Genomic DNA, 17836 nt, shown 5'->3' on the forward strand with positions numbered 1-17836 from the left:
CTCGCAGGACGAAAAGACTTAAGGGCCTCAACCTTGAGCTGTCCTTGGACTTTTCAAGGTAAACACAGCTGCAGGAACGAGGCGAGTGGATGAAGTCAGCTCAGTTGACTCAGTCCCGCCTGCTCTATATTGGTCCGACTTTAAATACAACCTGCCATCTGAGCGCTGTAAACCATGTAATCTGGAGCCGCCGCTAGTCCCATAACACTGGAATCAAAACAAACGGAGGGGGGGAGGGGGCGAGAGAGAGAGAGCGAGAGAGAGAGAGAGAGAGAGAGAGAGAGAGAGAGAGAGAGAGAGAGACAGACATGTGTGGACGTCCAGCTGTTGACATGCATGTTGTTTGTGTTGTGTGCGGTTGAACTCGGTAGAGCGGCAGGAAATAGAGACGATAGGACAGGAAGAAAGAGAGAGAGAGAGAGAGACGGCGTGGATCCAGCACACGTGTCCTGCTCAGCTGGTGACGCTTGTTATTGTTGTTGACGTAGTTCAATGTGTGTAAACCGACTGTTTTGATGAGAGGGCTGCAAAACAATCTGCGGCACGCGGGGAGCCACCTGTTCCTGCTGACAGAGAGCAGCTTGGCCCACGTTCAAAACCACATTGAGCTTCATAATAAACGTGACGGCAAGTGAGACACAGGCAGCATCTTCCAGCGGCCGACTTTCCTGATGCCAGAATTTGACATCTCATCAAATTCATCAATATTTGTGCAGCTAGCGGCAGCAAGCAGCTGCCTGCACATCAGGCAGACACAGATCAACCATACATGGATAAGGTGTTGATTCCAATGTTTCTTTTCTCTTGGTTGCTTTGTTTATTTGTCAGCAGGATTACACAAAACTACTGAACAGTCTTCCATTAAACTTGGTGGAAGGATGGGACATGGGCCAAGAAAGAACCAGTTTTAGCGTGGATCTGGAGAAAGGGGAGGATCCAGGAATATTTTAATCACTTTCTTTAACTTTGCAAGATAGGAAGGGTTTTTTATATTTTCACCGATTTCCCTGAAATTAATTCATGGATTTTAATGAAGAAAAAACGAAAATGTTTAGGGGGCTGATGAGTGAGTACAATTTGGTGAAGATCCAAGTGAAGATTTAGATCTAGCCTGGATGCACTCTACTGAGATCTATTTTTTTCTGACAACAGCTGCCTTATGCGTCTTGAAAATAAGCTGTTGAGACCCGTGACACTGGACCCAAATTGCAGGTCTCAAAACCAAAACCATCGAACAAACTGGAAGACGCTAAAACATTTAGTGGAGCCGCGGGGGAACGTGAGTGAGGCTGAACAGTCAGACAGCTCTCCCTCTCTCTCTCTCTCTCTCTCCCACTGACTGCCTCTGCTTCTTTTCAACATGAACTGCAGCTGAAAAGGACAAACTGCAGCCAGCTGTGTGAGACACACCGCAGAACACACCAGTGCTGGTCGGGTCCAGACGCTCCAGCGGGGGGGCCCAGCAGTGCACTGCAGTCTACATAGAGCAGAGCCCTTTAATGTGCTCATTCATTTGCTCACCCCGAACTGCACTTGTGGTACTTAATCACACACAAACACACAAGGACACACACACACATACACACAGAGGATCAAATGGAAACCTGCATCAGCAGCACCAAGCTCCTGCCCCTCCAGACATCTGGTGCAAAAACGTTGTGTGCCAAGGAAACCACACTGGGCATGTGCAGAATGTGGATCACATTTAAAGCTAAAAAAAGAAACCACAGCGCTGCCACTAACAAATACCACACACACTCACACACGCACACACACACACACAATTCCAGACTTGTGTTACTGTACTTGTGAGGAACATTTCATTCATGACATTCATTGCTGCAGCAGCACCTGACCTTATCCGTTACCAGACTGTACCACATATATTAGAGCTGTAATGATTCTCCAAATCCACGGTTCAGTTTGGATCGATTTTATTTTAAGGGGGTGAATAGTAGGCAAAAGCGCAGGGTGGGGTTAGGGGGGATGTGTGGGTTTTATTAAAACACCAACATTTGGAACAGTTAAGACAACAACATAAGGCTGTTTTCAGACATGCACTGGACTCTGCAGATCCTCTGTATTTTCTCCTCGGGAGTCGCATGAGAGAAAGCAAATGTCAGAGTGAGACGCTCCACAGTTCCTACAGAGTTTATCCGCCTGACCTCCTTGTATAAAGGCCGTAGAAATCCAGGAGAAGTCGATGTGGGAACACAGCAGGGGATCCCCCGAAGGATTTATCGCGACTGGGTGGGGGTTGTTTGATGACGCTTCTAACACACGACACAAAAATGAAAAAACAAAAAGAAAACAAATGTTTCCCGGTAAAAAAGCGGTGACAGACACGTGGCACTGACAACGGTGCCGGGCACTGTAAACATTATCGAGTGATCTACACAGCGGAGTTACTACGTCACTTCCTGCCTGTGTCTGCTGCACCCTGCTGCTCTCGCCTGAATAATGCTGAGGATTTGATGCTGTTGTGAACGCGTTAGTGCAGAGAACCTCCCGCTGTGTTGTGCATGTGTGAGAGGCAAACAACAGGTAAACTCCGCAACCAATTCTCCAGATTTTACCTGGAGGTCATGTCTGAAAACGGTTTATAGAACATGTTGGACATTTCGACAACACAAAAAAATACATAAACAAAAGTAAACAAAAAACAATATTTTCCACGCTTTTTAAAGGTAAAACAGACGATCCTCTCAGACCTCCCCACTCATTGTTCTGAAGCTACTAGTCACTTCTTTGTGTTGCTTCAGATTACGCGTGGCTGTGGTTGGATTGGAGTGTGAATGGACACAGACGCACACAAGCGACAGGCTGCACATGTGTACGTGTGGGATTTGGCAGGGAGGTGTTTCGCGAATCGGTCTTTGTCTATTGAGAACTGAAAAAGTGGTCGTTGGGACCGTGATTTTGGTTTCGGTCCTGTAATCCTAATAAGCCCTAATAAATGTCACTGCTGACTTTAAAAACGTAAATCAACCTACACATACGGACAAATACAGACAGAGATACACACACACACACACACACACGCTGGTGAGAAGCACTCCCTCTGTCAAGAGACCAGCCCTGTGCTAATAGTGCAGAGTAAATACTCCTCATACTGTAAAAGTGGAGGGCTTGTTGTCAAATATCCACACATGGTGACGCAACTGCTCAGAGGACACAAGCAAGAAAACAGCAAGACAGGACAGCGCCATGACTTGTCCCCGACTATGATTACCACAGTTGCACAGTTTTGTGCTAACTGCCAGATCGGGATGAAATGCATTTAAGTGGTAGATGGAAAATAATTGATCCAGAAGTAAAACATCTATATAGTACATGATGAGTTTCTTTTTTAAGTCCGATATTGTTGTGTATAGTTTGATGTTTAAGTGTTGATTTAGCTCGGCCTCTCTCTGAGCTTCTCCCGATTTAATCACAACCTTTGCACTACATTCAGATCCTTGCAGAGGTTGCAGCGAACAACAAACCTACAGCAAGGACACAATATCCCCATTTGTTTTACAATACCTCAAGTGCCCAAACAGTTAGTATGTGGCGCCCCAGCGGACCAGTAACTGTACCTTCAAAACTTCTATCAGGCTTGGCTGGTGAAGCAACAGTAATTCTCAAGAATTCAGACCTCGGGGCAAAGAGAATCAAACAACAACAGTACTAGTGTTGGCTGAAATTGGCCCCATGCACGCCGAGTTGTTTACTTCAGCAAAACCTGACCGAGCATGGGAACCGCTGGCCTGTGAGAGCACCTGCAGTAAGCCTGAGGCAGGGCGCGGCACCTGGTGGTTATATCAGGATGTTAGCGGGTGGCTGGGCCAGTGTCACAACATCAACACAAACACAAGAGCACGTGTGATGCACTCACTGCTGTGGCTTTTTTAGAAATCACTTGATTGGGGAATAATAACCGTCGGAAAGAGAAAAACGGGAAGTGATTTCACAAATTGTTAAACAGTAAGGTGAAACGTTCTCCATCGGGTCTTGTGTAATCTTGATAGTGTTCCTCTTAAACTTCTCTTGCAAAAGTATCAGTTACTTTTGCATAATGAATGAGTTGATCCTGCTCAGAAATGTAGGCAACTAGAGCCAATGCCAGCATGTATTCAGTGACAGTTGTGGAACACTGGAAAACGATGCCAGTCTTAAGCCATTAAACCCACTGACACTTGCTAATGTCTGACTGTAATGGGAATAACTTAAATCTTCACTCACTTCCAGGTCAAATGACTAATCAGCAAACACAGGTTTTAATTGGCGTCGGCTCCTATCAGCAGTGATGGAAACAACACGTCCAGGTGAACACGCTAATTCGGTAAAACAACGAGGCAAACTTCTCCACTGCAATATACTACCACAGCAAAGGGAGAGGAGTGAATCGCCTTTTTAGCTGATTTGCCCATTTAAAAAAACCTTATCAACCACATATTTGATCTGTGATGAACATTCTGTAAGGAGAACCATCTGTGTTCGGTCCCATCCACCTCTCAGGACCAGTGAGTGTATAAAGAGCTGGACGACACGACGGCTCAACAAAGGTATTTGGTTTACAACTCTGTTTACAGGTCTTAATGAATATTCTCTGGCCTGTGCATATTCTCTTTCCTGTCTTTTCACTTACGGGGCTCTGTAGAATCTGTGTGACACGTTTCTTCTGCTCCAGAACGTTGAAGTCCTGCCGCAGGTCGGGCGACATGTTCCTGGCCCTGATGTATTCGGGATCATTGACGTTGACCCGGTCGAAGTAGCGCTCCTTGGTCCCTCCACCAGGCGGAGGGGGAGTGGTCACCACCTCCTGATGGCTGTCCGCACTCATGCCTGCTTCACCTCGCTCACTCAGTCAATGGCTCTGACTCTACCTGAGGAGAAAGAAAGCAGGGAGGTGTTCATGTTAGAACGTGAATCGTGTCATTTGAAAGAGGTAAAAGGGTTGTATCGACCATTTAAAAAAAACATGTGCTGAGATGTTTTCCTAGCACAAAAACAGGAGTCTTGAGAACAGCAAAGATCAGCATGGACGAGGATTCAAACGTAAGCAGCAATTAAAGCAGCGAGCGAGATGCAAAACAGATTTGCTTGTAGAGGCAAAATGCTAAAGAAAAAAACATGTGTATTTTTATAGTATAGTATAATTTGATTTCTGCCTTATTTCAACTTAAGTGTCTTCACTGACGAACAAAGCCCTGATATATAGAATAAGAAAAAGATTTGGTCACTGTTTTAACGAGGGTAAAGAAGACCTGCATTTGTAATCAACTGACAAATAAGGAAAAGGATATTAGTTTCATTAGTGGACATGACGGAGGTACTGTACTTTGGTTTGAGATATATTTATATATTAAACCAGGTTTCTATACTGTCCTGGCTTCAAAGTTTTGCTCCATATGCGCATTGTGTCACTCTGTATAGCTCCACACTGCACACAGGCATTAGCCAGGTCACTCTGACACACCTCCCAACAAAGCGGAGAAGAATGACAAGAGGTTTTGTGTGGAACATGCAGGCCTTGACTGGTGAGCTGGTTTACTCCCACTGTTCATTCTCAGGTCAGCTGGCAGAGCAACAGACATTTCTCAGGACGCAGATTGTTAAAGTAAAATCCAGGATCGTGACCGGACCCTTTCACCGCCTTGTGGTCCTGCCAAGGGACACAGCCAATAACTAAAGGAAGGAAATACATCAAGTTTATTATGTTTTTGAAAGACTCAAGGGGAGAAACGTGAGGCTAAATAAATTTAAAAGGAATCTGACAATGAAGCACACAACAGCAACACAAACTGGGAAACACTATTTTTCTTTTCAGGGGATAAAGAAGACAACAACCTCCAAGAAGGTTCTGTTTTCATCTGCAAACAAACCCATGATACAAGCTCTTACCCTCCCATGTGAATGAAACACAGATTGATTCACAGGGGGAGAAAGACAGAACAAATAAAACTGTATTTTGTCTTTGCAGTGCGGCTGAAGTTGTGGTAGTGGACATTAAGCTGGTGATGTATTAGGGAGAGGCGGGACTTATGGGATCTCCACCAGATGGTGTCTCTTAGAGGAATGAGAGAGAGAGAGAGAGATAGAGGGAGAGAAAGAGATCATTTAAGAACAAGGGATCCCCACGGCTTTCAGTAGTCATATGACAGGAGGCGGCTCGAAAAATGTTGGGGTTACAGAATCAGCCCCCTCTCTACTTTTAACCTTCACTGCTGTTTACTTGGTGTGGTGGGAAACAGGGGGTGTGAGAGGTGATTTGGTTTGACACATGCTGCTAAGCTACTCAGGCAGGTCAAATGGCACTCAGAAAGATGGCGGAGATTAGAAGAGCCACACACCGATAAGTGAAGAGAAGAGACATCCTCAGACCAAACAACCAGTTTAAAGAAATCCTTCTTAGTGGACCAACACGGGCATGAGGAGTTTTTGGGGGGTTTTCTCTTCACGTGTTCCTGTGTTCCACTTTGTTGAGACTAGATATATGTACAGTACTGCTACTGTAGTAAATATGTAAAGAAAAGAAGAAAAAAGCCAGCAACAACATTCAAAACTTACACAATTACAAATGGCTCATTTTTGACTATAATGCCTACCTTAAACTTAAACGTGTGTGCAATGTAATTAATTCGATGTTTTTTTTATGATATTTCTCAGATGATGAGGAGCCATTCAGAACTTAGTTGAACTCATATACGACCGCTGCTGCTTCCTCGGGTGTTTAGTTCCTTGCTCAGGGTTCAGTGGTAGTTCAGTGTATTCATAGATCACTAACTATATTTCCCCATTTTCACCGGGGATTTGAACTGCCGACCCTCCGGCAACCCCCCCTTTGTGTTTGTATTTTTAAGATGTGGCAAGTCACAGAAATAGTTAAACATTTTATACAAAATGCAACCTTATGTAAAACGTACTTTAAGATGCAAAAGTATTCATTCAGACTACCAGCGCTTTCTCTATGGTGCTATCTGGAAACAGGAAGCCTCTCCTTCTCGACCTGATCCCTCCACTAAAGCTGTGATTTATATTGTGGAAATGAATAAAAGCCGCATGAAGAATCCTCTTTAATTGAAGGCAGCTGGGCAGCACCGAGTTATGTAACCTGAGATCGAATCCGTCCTCCTGCGCCTCTGAACTATTCTGCTTTGTTTTTGTTCTCGACCATAGTCACAGTAATTGGAAGTTGTGTTGAGATGTGATGTAAATCTGAGGGCAGAGTGCATTATTACAAAGAAGTCAGACATGTGGCTGCACTAACTGATGATCCGGTGCCAGGATCTTTAACGTAAATGAAACTTAGGAGCATCAAATCAAAAATACATCTAAGAATCTGTGACTGACAGTTTGAGCTCATGCCTGAAATTTTGTGTATGACTGGAATTCTGCATGGCCAGCTGGAGCCTCACCAAAATACAGTAGTCCCCCCCCACCCCCAGCGCCAAACCCAGCCTCTCAGTTCACCGCCCAATCACTGCTCTGTCACAAGACACACAACTCCAGCAGTACCCAGCATGAGCCCCCCCCCAACCCTCTGTCTCTGTCAATAGATCATTGTCCCCGTCCCGAAACCTCCTGGCCTGGTCTCATCCAGAGGGGTCGGCGGTTGGGCGGTATGAGAGGGTGAGAGGCTGAGGGGCTGTGGGGTGGTAGTTGAGTGGGTGTGTGTTTGTGTGCATGTCCGAGAGCGCACAACTAATCTGAGTAAGAATGGAATCTGATCCTCACATTACAGTATCAATGTTTAGAATTCAAATTTCAAGCGTGATGGCAGATGCGCGCTTGTGATTCGTTTAAAACGCTTCTTGAATGAAACAAATTCAAAATCCACGACAATTCCAGAAGTTTGAGTTCAGCGGCCAAACCCGGAAACTTGCAACACTGCTGCTCTTTAGAGAAGTGGCATTGGAGGACTGTGCTGTGCTGTTATTGATTTAAGCGCCATTATTCTGTGGCAGATAGACGAGGCGGGCTGTGTTTTAGCGAGGGGCGCTAGACTTCGACCACAGCCCGTGGCAAGGTGACTGTGACCTCTCACCCCGTGACCTTTGCTGACCCTCCCTACATCCTTCCCTTCACCTCAGCAGTGTTTGGCAGCTCTGCAGATATAAGCCACTGTCATGTGTGGGGAGGCTGTCCATGAAAACGTTCTCATCTATAAACAGTTATTTTAAAGAGAGCCATAAAACCAATCACTGCTGTAAACCAAAGAGCGCTAATTTGTTTTTGGTTACTAGGAGTAACTGAGGAATAGTGTGAGTCACAGACACTAAACCTCCATCGAGTCTGGACTTAAGCTCCAGGCAAAAACAAGCAGTTACTGCATGAGTGGTACTGATTTATAAAATACAGCTTAGGATTCCTTAATGTTTTTATATATTTAAATTATTGGTGAATCTGTAAAATGCTTTGTCATGTAATAAAAAATATAGGTAATTCATTATTTGGTCTATAAAATGTCAGAAAATAGTGATTCCATTTGCTTAAGCCAAATGTGATGTCTTCAACCTGCAGATCAGTAGTTTAAAATATTTAATTCAATGTCACATAAAATGAAGACAGGCAGCAAAGCTCACAATTAACATGCTAGAAAGAGAGATGTCAAAGATATTTGTTTGAAAAAGAAACTAAGCAATTGAAAAGATATTAATTTCTGTAAAAAATGTATTTGATAAATATGCACTATCAAGTACTTGTAATTGTTTAGTGACATAAACATCCACTTGTGTGCTTTAAAATTAAGGTAAAAAATCTGTGAAGCAACACTGCTGGAGTCAAGTCTCTCACATTTCACGCGTGAGTTTCCCTCCTTCATCTCCGTTCTGTGTCTTTTACCCCAGAGACTGAGAGTGATCCCCCATCGGGCCTCAGTCGTCCTCTGACATTTGGAGCTGGATTAGAGCCAGCGACTCAGGCAGCACACAACTCTCTATCTTCACCTGATGACAGGCGGCTAATCTGGAAGCCAATCACTGTTAATTTGTCAGTCGCTGCATCTCTCTGTGCGGCGCCGTCTTTCTGGTTTCCTACATCTCTCTCCGACCCTCCCTTTCTGACTTCGTTTTCACTGTTCTTTCAACAGTTAACAGCGCAGTAGATTAAATATTAACTTAGTGGAAAGGTACGACAAACACAGTTTATCAACAGGCAGCAGACACCAACACTCAGCCACACGGTGAACCCTCATACCGTCATCTGGCCCGGGGGGGGGGGGGGGGGGGGCAGCTTCAAAGCATGCATGCTTCACTCTCCACGAGCTGCCTCCACTAAAAATAGGGCAAACGGCCTTTTGGGATGTGTTTCAACCTGACGGCAACAATACAAGGAAAGAATCCGTATATGTGCTAATTATATCCAAACACACTGTAAATGGCAGAGTGAGCACACGCGCACAACACCACACACTGTGACCTGCATGGTTAACCCTGTGAGAGCAACTCACACATGCAGACACACACACAAACAGAGGAGCAGGTGTGTACGTGTCTAAACACGACTGCATGATAGACCTCGCAGTGAAACTGGAGCCACATGCTCAGCAGCTTACAGATCATCCAGCGGCTTTACTATGAGATGAGGAAGACTTCTCCTCCTGCGCCCGACAACGTGCCGGCTCCGCAGCCCGTGTTTTGTCTGACTGACACATGGAAACATCTGATTGTAGTTTAGGGTGTTTCTTTATTGTGCAACTCTTTTGTCAGTGGCAGCAGCTGCTTCTTTTGCAAAAAACCTTATCTAGATTATTTTGGTTGCTGCAGACAATCACCCAAAGGAATGTGTTGTATCTCCACATGCCTTCAGTGCCCAGTGTTGCACACATCAGAGTTAATAGCCACAGCTAATCTTCTCTGGGGCTCACACTCCCTGCACTGTTACTGCCAAGCGTGTTTATAGTGCAGGAGTGTGTACACGCCTGTGTCAGTGCCCAGGCAGCCGCACTAACTTGGAATACCCCTTAAACTACAAGTCAATTTTATGGATGACAATCTGGAGGCGCGAATAATAACCAGCAATGAATAGGATTAAAATACTAGAAGGTCCGAGAACCAGAGGGATCAAATTCCCAAACAACATTCCAAATGTCCAACCAGGTAATGACAAGAGAACAAGAGAATAAGCCCGAGCCCAACCAACCTTGTGTGTCCTCCGCGGTCACTGAATGGGAGAGCACAGGCAGTGGTAGGAGGCGGCTGAGGCAAAACACATGTCTCTATTTCCCTCTGCTGCTCGCCGGCTGCGCTCAAAATTCCAACACTGAGTCCCGGAGAGAAGACGAGAGAGTCACAGAGAAAGAGCGGGACAGAAAGTGAGAAGAGGCAGGCGGTGATCACTGGGAACCAGTCGGTCCACTTGTCCCTCCAGGTTGTTCCAGCAGAGAGCAGATTCGCTCGGATTCCTGCCGGCCCCTCTCCACGTCTGTGCCGGTGTTCATCAGTGAGAGAAGAATCAACAGCTGTGAGGGTATGTGTGTGTGTGTGTGTGTGTGTGTGTGTGTGTGTGTGTGTGTGCATTCAGAGAATGAGGGTGTGTGTTTGTGTGGTAAAGAAGCTAAAGGGACCACGTGATGCAGGCTTAATCCCCCGCCCACTGGCTAGAAGCACACACACACACACACACACATACACATACACACACGCAGAATGATTCATGCAAACACACACGCATGCACACACACACACATACACAAGCTGCTGGACCAATCAGAGCTCTGGCTCACGCACACTAATCACCCCTCCTCCTCCTCCCTGCCTACTCCCGCTCTGTTCCTCTCTTTCTCTCTCACTCTGTCTGGTCTACTCGTCTCTTTTTTTCCTCATCACTCTTTTTCCTCTGATCCATTCACTTTCTGCTCTCTCTCCCGCATTCCAGAACCCTCTCTCTTTTTCTTCTCTTTGTCTTTATGCCTTTCTTTCACACACCCCTCGCCACCCCCTCAGGGCGACTGTACTAAAGGTCAGTGTTTATGAGTTTGTCTCACTTGTGAGCCGCACAACCTGCCCACACAGCCGCTCCGGCCGCTGTGGATCAACGTAACCTGTGGCTGCGTTGAACTGAAACACCAGATTCCATAAAAAGTCAAGAGGACCCTGTCGGAACGACTTTAAAATGGATACGTCACAATTTAATCCCAAGTCAGAGGTCGGGGTCGGTCCACAGAACTGCTGCTGGCAGTGTCTTGCCTGGAGGAGAATTTCGTTAGTTTTTTAGTTTAAACTGCATCTGTAAACTACAATAGAGAATTATTAACCAGCCCCACCGACTATAGAACTAATCTAAGACATGCTGCCACATGTTGTCAAGTAGACCTTTGATTCTTTCACTGGCCCAAAAGCAGCTGCAAAGAGATTTTGGTCGAATATGAGTGAAAACCAAAAACCTTCTGGCTGTTTGAGGACAGGACGGACAGTGAAGACAAAGTCCTTTACTTGATGATTCAACAACTATAAAACCAAGACGATTGTCTGAGCCCAGCCCGCGGAGACCAACCTGAACTACACACCAAGGAACCACCGCAGTAACACCACAAATTCTCTGTGATATAAAGCAGCACAAATGTCAAACACCTGTGAGCCAGGCCTGAGATGACACTGCTTGATTTTCACTGCATCATACTTCACCTTGATTCTTCTGCAAATTTACATGTGGATGTCTTTCACTTACTTAAGCTGCTTTGAGACATCCACTAACTCCTGTTAGTGGACTCCTGTTAGATGTTTTCCTGAAATTTTCTGGAAGGACTGCATGTGAGAATGCAGCTCCCCCGAGTGTGTGTGTGTTCAGGCCGTTTCTAAAACCCGACAGATGCAAAACTGGAGAATAAAAATATGTAAGGATGAAAAAGTAGTTTCATATAGGTAGAACCCGCCGACAATGGCACAAACTTAGAAGGAAGACAAGATCTGAGAGGTTTTGACGATAAGGGCAGACATTACATTTATCAAACAAGTTGCAGGGACTGCAGAGACACTTCAGACACAGGGTCTGCCCAGGCCAAGCCCCTTATCTGAACATTCTGAAAATGTTGCAATGGTTGTAAAAATGTCTGACCCGGCTATCAGCATTCTTAGTTTATGAAAGGCAAACTCGGAAAAATGTCCAGAGTTCATGTCTGAAAACGGCTTAACTCATAGTCATTTATATTACACTTGATTTAAACCTGAGAACAAGCTGCACATAGGTTGGATGTGTATAGGTTTGAAGTCAGTGACAGTTGGTTCTACTTTAATAAGGAAAATCTAATAAAAATTCCTAAACATAAACATAAAGGTACTCTCTTCCCAGTCTTCATGCAGCAGTCAGTGCTGGTATGTGACCTGCTTTCTCTCTCAGTAAAGTTACTTTTTAACTTAGAATTTTCTTGCAAATCTGTATCACAATATTACCTTGGCACTGAACCATATTGTATAAAACATAACTTTTTAATTTATCTAAGAGGAGCTGCAGATTTTCGAGCCAAAAGGATTTCGGCTCTGAGCTCCCAGGTAATGAACCTGCTGGTGTTTACTGTCAGCACCTGATGGCTCAGATAATAAGGAGCTTTCATTTAGGCTCCCGCAAGAGAAACTGTAAAAACACTGGGACGTCAGATGCCATCAGATGATCTGAGCTGATGCTGAACTTTGGCCAAAATTAAACTTTAGTCCTGCACTGGTTTGAGAAGTCGTACTCTGAATTTTCTCCTTCCGCTTCTACGACTGTGTAAAGTTAGATTTCATGTTAAAAACACAAGGTGGTGAGAGTTTTGGCAGACGAGTGGGGAACATAAATGTGGTGATTGTACGATGGATTAAATTGGTGGTGAGAGAATGATTAAGCGAAGATTAATACCCACACAAAGCATTCATTCATGGTGTGTGTGTGTGTGTGTGTGCATCTGAGCCAACAGTGAAAATGAGAGGGACTGAGTTATGACAGTTAACAGCTCAGGGGTGAATCTGCACAACAATGCAAAACCTTAGGTGCAGATCACCATTCTAAAGTTTTTTAATGGTTTAAACAAATTAAAATAAGAGATTTATTGTGTTTTTAAAACTCCCTTTTCAGGATAATAAACTTACTTAAACTCTAAGGACACACACCCTCTACCCTCACAGACTTGATTGACTTCAGTTGATAAGTGATTGAGTGTGACAGGCAGCAAAAGCTTGAAGTGGTATAAATAGGACTGGGACAGCACACTGCGCCATATTACATAAGTTTGGGGCTTTTTATTGTAAGTTGTTTACTTTCTTCACAGCCAAGTTGCTCGAGGGACAGAATGCCTGGTACCACCATGTCCCTGATTCAAGTCTTACAGGGAGGACGGGAGGTTATCTAAAAAAAAAAATGTGCTTACTCTTTTTGGATCATAATACAAATAGTAGGATAAGTTTAACCACGTCTGACTATGACTTTTGGGCAAGTCCCATTGGCAAAATCTGCAAAATGAAGACTTATAAGTGTGTTTAAAGGGCTCAAAGTCTGAAGGGAACCCTGCTGCAATTTACGACTGGAACGCACCTCAACGCCTGTGAGTCCTTGAGAGTTGACAGTGAGACTGAGCCCATTTCACAATAAAGATACTACATGTAATTTACTGTTGTTTGCTGTTTAAATGTTTAGTTCAGTGTCTTCACCAGAATACAATGGCAGATCACATACATCAATGAAAATACCTTTTCAAGAAAGAGTCATGTGCTATCAGTGTGCTATGTGTGTCAGCCACTCACTCACTATACTTCACAGTATAGCGATAACTATATAGACTATATAGAGCACTACATAGTAAGCTCATCTGGAAAAGAAAAAAAATGCTTTCGAACACTACTCGATGCATATTCTCTGCGCCGGTAATGACAGCATTGTCACAGGATGGTGACCTAGAACAAAAAGGATCAGGTGAAAAACATGTTGAATGATCATCTTTAAATATAGTAATACAAATATATATAAGTAAACGTTGTGCTCTGATGAGCTGCTCTGCTTCCATTCACATTCAAACGACAGGTCCTGCCTCCCTCTCTCCTCTGGTCGCTCTGCCACGAGCACAAAGCATGATGGTATACATTGCTCAGTTAGCAACCATCGGTTGAACACTACTTTTCATGATGCATTGTGGGTAACAATAAGTGCACTAAATAGGGTATGAACTTCACTAAACACTCTGACAGCACTACGAAATGGGAAACTTATCTATATAGTGATTAGTGAGTGATTTGGGACACAGCCCCTGTCACACTAACACACACACTAACACAGACACACACAAACTCGTGCTGATATACATTTCGCGGACATGATCTGGGAGCTGCAGGCGACGACTCCTCTAAGTGGTATCAGATGCACGTGGAGGAAATAAGCGGAGTGATCGCTCAGGGGGCTGCAGCTGGTTTGTTCCAACAAACAAGAACAACCATCCTGCTGTCGCCTCATGACTTAGTGTCCTCACCCACAAACTGAGCCCTCTGCACAAAATCTGAATAATAGGAAATGCTTGCACTCTATGAAATTTCATTATAAGCAAAAGCGTATAGAGCACCGTCCTGTATGAAGTAGCTGGAGGGGCTGTTTCAGATTGAGCATGGTCTGCAGTATAATGTCTTTAAGAGAATAGTATTCTTCACCAGTGCTGCAGATATGCAGAGCCTGGTGGTGAGCACTGTGGAACAGAAATACACACGCGATGGAGTCTGCAGATTTTCAGTGCCACATAATGCTGACGGAGCAGATCTTACTCATTAGTTTATCCAATCAAGACGCAGATCCACCGTTGCAGTATCAATGGATTACGATCAAATCCGCCAATTCCACTGTAGGACAAGGACAACCTTGTGCATCACTAAGTTTTATACAATACAGTGGAATGCAACTTACAAAGTTTTATCAGTATTTTTTTATTTGGTTATAACTAATGTGTGGTAACAAACATTGAAACAGGTCATCGTTATTGTTACTTAAACAGTAACAGGGAACACATATTTCTAAGTGTTGCAATATTTTATATGTTTTAAAGAATTTTCACTCTTGCAATGGACTGAGGTAATTTAATATATTTATCATGTTGGAAAACTGTAATCGGTTTCTGTTAACATAAAAAAAATACCTGTACAAATTAATGAAAAAATGTCATCATGCTTTTAGAAATTTCTGGTAAAATCACATCCGACAAAAACAGCTAATGTTTATTTGAAGAAGTTGTTTTGCTCCTTCAATGTGCCCGTTTGATATGTTCCAGACTCAGTTATAGTTTGATGTTGGTTCATAACTCAGCACTTTATGTCAAACTCCTGGACGCACTCAAACAAACCTGCATAGCACTGAATGCACAGACTACAGCCACAGGTTGTATGTGTTAATTTTTCATAAAAAGTGCATTTCTCCTGTGATTTGGATTTTACACTCTGCCATAATGTAATGTCAATACTATTTTAATTGTTTGTTTGAAAGCGGTTACAAGCTGTCTAAGTGCAGGGAGGGCTAAAGCAGAGAAAAACCCATCGCACTGAGACATCCCGTCCCAGGACAGTGTCCAGGCTGCTGCGTCTCACTGGTTGATAACAGCAGGCTTGTCTCTTAACAACAGGTAATCATGAGCCTGTGGAAACCCAAATGACTGTTATTGCTTTAAGTTGACTTGTGTGACATATAAGAGACAAAGATAGACTAAACCCAGACAGACGAGTGCATGCTCGATACTCTACTGTCTCCGTGCAACCGTTATTGAATCTGATGATTGATAAGTCCCTTGCACACCACCGTGCTCTTAAGTAATCCCATATTTCTGTGGAAGTCAACCCCTCCTTGACCCCGATGATAAGCTGCGGACAAAAGGAAAAACCCAAAAGAGAGGAAGACCTGAGCGTCAGCTGGGCTGGACGTACGCTCGTATCCATTTACTGCCAAAGCCCTGCTATCAGCGTTCTGTCAGCGTTTCCCACCAAGTGGCGAGCGGTAACAGGAGAAGAGTGAGGGGGCACGTTCACTGATGCTAACTGTTCAGGAATGTTCAAACACTTGAGCTCAATGATGGAAATTCTGAGCTTTTATCCCCAAGTACAGAAATTCGAGAGAAAAACTGACCGACAAAGGTGGGGACCCCACAGCGGGAAATGGACAGATGTGGTAATTCTTAAGAAAATAAAACGTGCTCGGTTAATGGCTGTCAGGCCGAACCTTCGACATCTGAGAATATTTTTTTTCCACTAAGTTGTTTTGACTAGTGTTACTTCAAACACCATTTTCCCGCATGACGCAGAGTTCAAGTTGATTCCTGGAGGATGGTATAAAGTCACACCCTGGCCTCAAAAGTAACCCTGTGAAACCGCTTGTCAATTTATACATAACATCCTCGACATCGAGAGTTGAACCTGCGGGAGACATAAAGGATAACCAGGCATCAAGCGACTTCAACTGGTTTTCACCAATGGTACCAGACAGTCATGGCCACAGTCCACGAAGTGTCCCAGTCGTCAACGACAGTGACCAAGCATGCAGGATATGAGGACCTGAAAACTAATCTGATTACTTTTCATCTAAAGGATATGAATAATTTCTATCATTAGGTGATGGTTATTTTAACCTATAACGATAAAACCAGTAAAGACATGACAATGCCAACTTACAGTAAGTGTCTCTGACTTTAACAGCATGTCTTCATTGAAAGACCACATGTGTCAGTTCTCTGACCACTTTAAAAGATATGCTCCTATTTTAATTGATACAGCCCACACAGGTTATATCGATCAGACTCTTGTTTTTCGAATGCCACATCTTGGTATGCGGAGTCCACTGTGCGTTACGACCCTTGTTCTTTGGTTCAATAGCAGGATTAAAAATATTTCTTTATGAGGTTTTAAAAAAAAAAAATCATGTTAATGAGTAACAGAGAAATAGAGGAAAAGCAAACAATAAGGTTCACAGGTTCTTGTTGAGTTCTTGTTATCAGTCTTTATGACTGCCATGTAGTGGGTGTTGCGAAGCGGGAAGATGAGGCCATCATCTTTTTTTAACCCTGCAGGGGCTGAAAAAAAGCTCCCATCACCTGGTGTACAGATGCAAACACGGACAGACGTGCACACACCCACTGAGTGTAGAGCTGTCTCTTAACAGCCTGTCTAGCTTTACGTGTGTAAGGGAGTGATCCTAAGTATCCACTAATCCGTGTTTGAGAGCAGCTAATGTTTAACGCATTGAGACGCGTTCAGATTCACTTCCTGGAACGCTCACCGGGAAGAATGCTGTCACTGTCTGAGCAGCTGTCTCACTTAGCAAACACACACACACACAACATTAAAAGAGAGGTACTGGAGTTGGACCAGGGGAAGCCTGACTCAAGCTTCAGGTAGAGAGATAACAAAAAAAAATCCAGCAAGTATCAGCGTCCTTGATGTCGGTGCGCGCATTTGTGTATTTTCACAGAGTTGTGGATAATACTTCATTTCCTCCTGATGGAGCAGATGAAACGAGCCATGGCGAGGACAATGGGAAGTCACCGCCCACTAGTTACCTGGGTCAAGTGTGCTATTCCAGGTCAAGTTGAACAACGGCTGACAACCACTTCTGTGACAAATTGCTTCGGAGACAGAGTTTCCCTGCAGGAAATTTAGAACACAAACAGGAACTTATCCCTCATCTCCAAGCGCTCATAATTAAAGATAGGACAAAACAGAAAATAATAATGATTTAATCTTAAATTTTTGAAGTGACATAATGATGCTGGTCTTTTCTATCTCGTTAAAAAAAAAAGCTCATAAAATAGACTGAGAAAGTTTACATTTTCAGTAAGTTTAATTATTTTGGATCCTGTCAAAACTGTGCAGTGAAAGAATGAAGTTCATCAATCTGATTTATGATGTTGGCAAAGTGT

General features: G+C 43.9%; 1 protein-coding gene across 11 annotated transcripts in view; it reads right to left on the bottom strand.

Annotated features, from left to right (window-relative positions):
- Positions 1–17836, bottom strand: part of add3a (adducin 3 (gamma) a) — a 99218-nt gene that overhangs the window by 29950 nt on the left and 51432 nt on the right. For 5 of the 11 annotated variants that reach the window (XM_053417696.1, XM_053417693.1, XM_053417697.1 and 2 more), the window contains one exon: positions 4631–4868. In XM_053417696.1, coding sequence (XP_053273671.1) covers positions 4631–4825 — 195 coding nt within the window. In that variant the 5' untranslated portion in view covers positions 4826–4868. Of the gene's footprint in view, positions 1–4630; positions 4869–8778; positions 9047–10125; positions 10556–17836 lie in introns of those variants that run through there. The other 6 variants (XM_053417702.1, XM_053417703.1, XM_053417692.1 and 3 more) reach the window with 6 other exon arrangements.

Source organism: Pleuronectes platessa, chromosome 3, assembly GCF_947347685.1.
Source record: "Pleuronectes platessa chromosome 3, fPlePla1.1, whole genome shotgun sequence".
Classification (NCBI taxonomy): domain Eukaryota; kingdom Metazoa; phylum Chordata; class Actinopteri; order Pleuronectiformes; family Pleuronectidae; genus Pleuronectes; species Pleuronectes platessa.